Source organism: Penaeus japonicus, unplaced genomic scaffold (genome assembly GCF_977035675.1).
Source record: "Penaeus japonicus unplaced genomic scaffold, GWHDUDI00000001_assembly GWHDUDI00000027, whole genome shotgun sequence".
In the NCBI taxonomy this organism is placed as follows: domain Eukaryota; kingdom Metazoa; phylum Arthropoda; class Malacostraca; order Decapoda; family Penaeidae; genus Penaeus; species Penaeus japonicus.
In genome coordinates this window covers 2,120,620-2,123,119 of record NW_028234429.1, presented here as the reverse complement: position 1 = coordinate 2,123,119, position 2,500 = coordinate 2,120,620, and the positions used below count along the sequence as shown (strand labels likewise).

Below are 2,500 nucleotides of genomic sequence, written 5' to 3'. Positions count from 1 at the left end.
AAGTCACCATGTCAATTGCAGGGTCTTAGTGTTAAACACCAGTGCCCCCTCGCCCCCCCCCCCTGACACCAAGCCAATTTGCCCCCCTTCCCCGGTAGAAGTATACTAACAGATTAGCCATATATTGGTATTTAAAAAAAAAAAAACATTGCCGTTTGAAACATCTCCCCAGCCCCTGGTAGGACACTCATCTTGGCTTGGACTTGACTAAACTGTTCATAGAGGACGCTGCTACCTTCCCTTTTTCTCTTGTGTGTTAGGACGAAATTTCCCACAAAACCGAAATTTCAAGTAGAGAGGGTGTGCCGCGCATGAGTACTTAAGCTTAAACCTGGGGATATCTCGCAGTGTGTGTTTAACCAAGGTGTTCATTTCCTTCTGTTTCAGCCTGTATTTGCACCCCCACAAGTATTCTAAAACTTGTGAAGACACATTCGACCAAATTTGGTGAGTGCTTTAGATCTGTGAATAGCTTGTTATGTGCTAGCTTGTGGAGGAAGAGGGTGTAGGAGGTGTGCCTTGTGTGGGTGTCCCAAGCCACTCAGTGATGGTGTGGGGAACAAAACGGGATGATGTGGGGGCTTTGGGCTTTGTTTCTTGTGTCCCAAATCACGCTGGGATCTCCAGGGGGAGGGGGGGGGGAACTATGCCGCGACTGATTAACGTTAATGCCTTTTTCAGCACTTTGATTGCCCTTTTCATTAATGATGTACGAATTGGTAAGCGTAAATCGCGCTACACAACTACCGTGCTTTGGTTGTTTTCGTTTGTCATCAAGCGAGGGATTTAGCTGTATTTAATCATTTGAAAAGCTAAAGTTAAGAAGTAAAGTTTTAATTGCGTTAATTTACTTCTTGTTAAATTATATACCGAAATTAAGGGAAGGTGAAAGATACTTTTTCAGAACTGTTTTGATTAGAAACTGTCAATATGAAATTAGCACAAAGTAATAAATAATGATGGTTGATGAATTACCTTGCGTGGCTACTTTGGCAACGTTGAAAACCCCTCATGCATAATAAAACGGAATCGGTTCTTGTTATGATAGTGAACTTGATGTTAGAAAGTATCTGTTTAAGTAGGACGATCACTTTTGCATGCCGTTCCTTGAGTGAAAGACGCGACCGCGGCGGCGACCATGAACTAAATACCAACGTGCAGGAGCTCGTCACCTTGCCCACCTGTTTGGGCAGGAGACGCCAGCGGGTCGGGTCGGGTCGGGTCGTCGTGATCCTTGGACCAACTCACTGCCAAGGTTCGGGTCCGTTCAAGCACGGGGCGGAGAGTGAAGCGTGTTGCTGGCGGTTGCGTTGTAGCCTTCTCGTTTTTTTTTTTGTTTTTTTTTTGTCTTGTGTGCGAGGTTGGCTGGTACTCTCGGATTCGGAAGTACACGCAAAAAGGGTTGCGGTTTCGTTTTTTTTTATCGGGAGTTTCACCTCGTTTTATTTTACTCTTCGCGAGGCCAAGCGTACCTGTCAAGCTGCGAGTGAATGGCATGTGTAGGTGACCCCCCCCCCCCCTCGAGGACACAGGCACACATGCCTTTCGACTCCACTCCTTGAATATCGTGTTTCATGTCACATTTACATACTTATTTTATTGTAAATCACTTTGCGTTCCCTTCGTTTATATACATTTCCCCGTTGTTGGGTCTAGATTAACAAGAAAAAAACGAATGAATATTCCGTACGTCGTTTTGGCATATTAAATTTGACAGCCTGAAACATGCAAATGTATATAACGAGTATAGCCAAACTTCTTATCAGAATCCTTTAAGTAAATCCTAATGAGACTCGTATTAAGCTTTATGCCCAATGGAAGGACGCCATAACTCACATTTGATATTCACATCACAAAGCAAATATCTGCTTCAATCAGAACTCATGCGGTGTTTGAGGATGACGAAGTGAATGGATAAAAGGTAAACGAAAGTGAATGTTCCGTCCCTTGCAATTACTGCAAACGTTGCTATAGTGTTGCCAAGTTGCACGAACCCTCCAGGTCGCGCGAAAACACGTTATCTCTACCGGAAAATAGGGGAAATTCGTGTGACATTAATTGACGACGCAATACTTCGAAATATTTTTTTTATATTTAGTTGATAATGTATTAGGAGGCTGTTTTTATTTCGTTATACGCTAAAACCGACGAGTAATATCCGGGTTCCAGGTAAGCGGTGTAGCATACCTGTCGTGTTTACTCGCAAACACCGGTGGGAGGCGGTGATGAGCCGATAATGCTCACTTTACCTAATTTTGCACGCACCAAGCTTCGATTTGCTCTTTTGGCAGTACCAAGGGCTTTACTTAGGCACCTATTATATAGTTTTGAAAATTCCTAGCGTAAGTAAGCAAGAAGAACGTTGATTTTTCTGCGCGATTGTTAATGGCTGGCGGTTGAGTGCGACTCTACCTTGGCCTTGAGCTCGGTTGACTTAACCCTTCCTTGGCGAGGATTTTCAACTCGGCGAAACGACAGAGACATTGTCCCGGGTTTGCAG

At 44.1% G+C, this 2,500-nt stretch overlaps 1 protein-coding gene across 4 annotated transcripts in view; it reads left to right on the top strand.

Annotated features, from left to right (window-relative positions):
* The window catches only part of Baldspot (elongation of very long chain fatty acids protein baldspot), a 104,236-nt gene that overhangs the window by 79,340 nt on the left and 22,396 nt on the right, over nt 1–2,500 (top strand). Inside the window, exon 2 of one of the 4 annotated variants that reach the window (XM_043029630.2) lies at nt 388–447. The exons of the other annotated variants lie outside the window; for them this stretch is intronic. Within the exon in view, the coding sequence (XP_042885564.1) occupies nt 388–447 (60 nt within the window). The remainder of the gene's footprint in view (nt 1–387; nt 448–2,500) is intronic. 4 annotated transcript variants of the gene reach the window in all.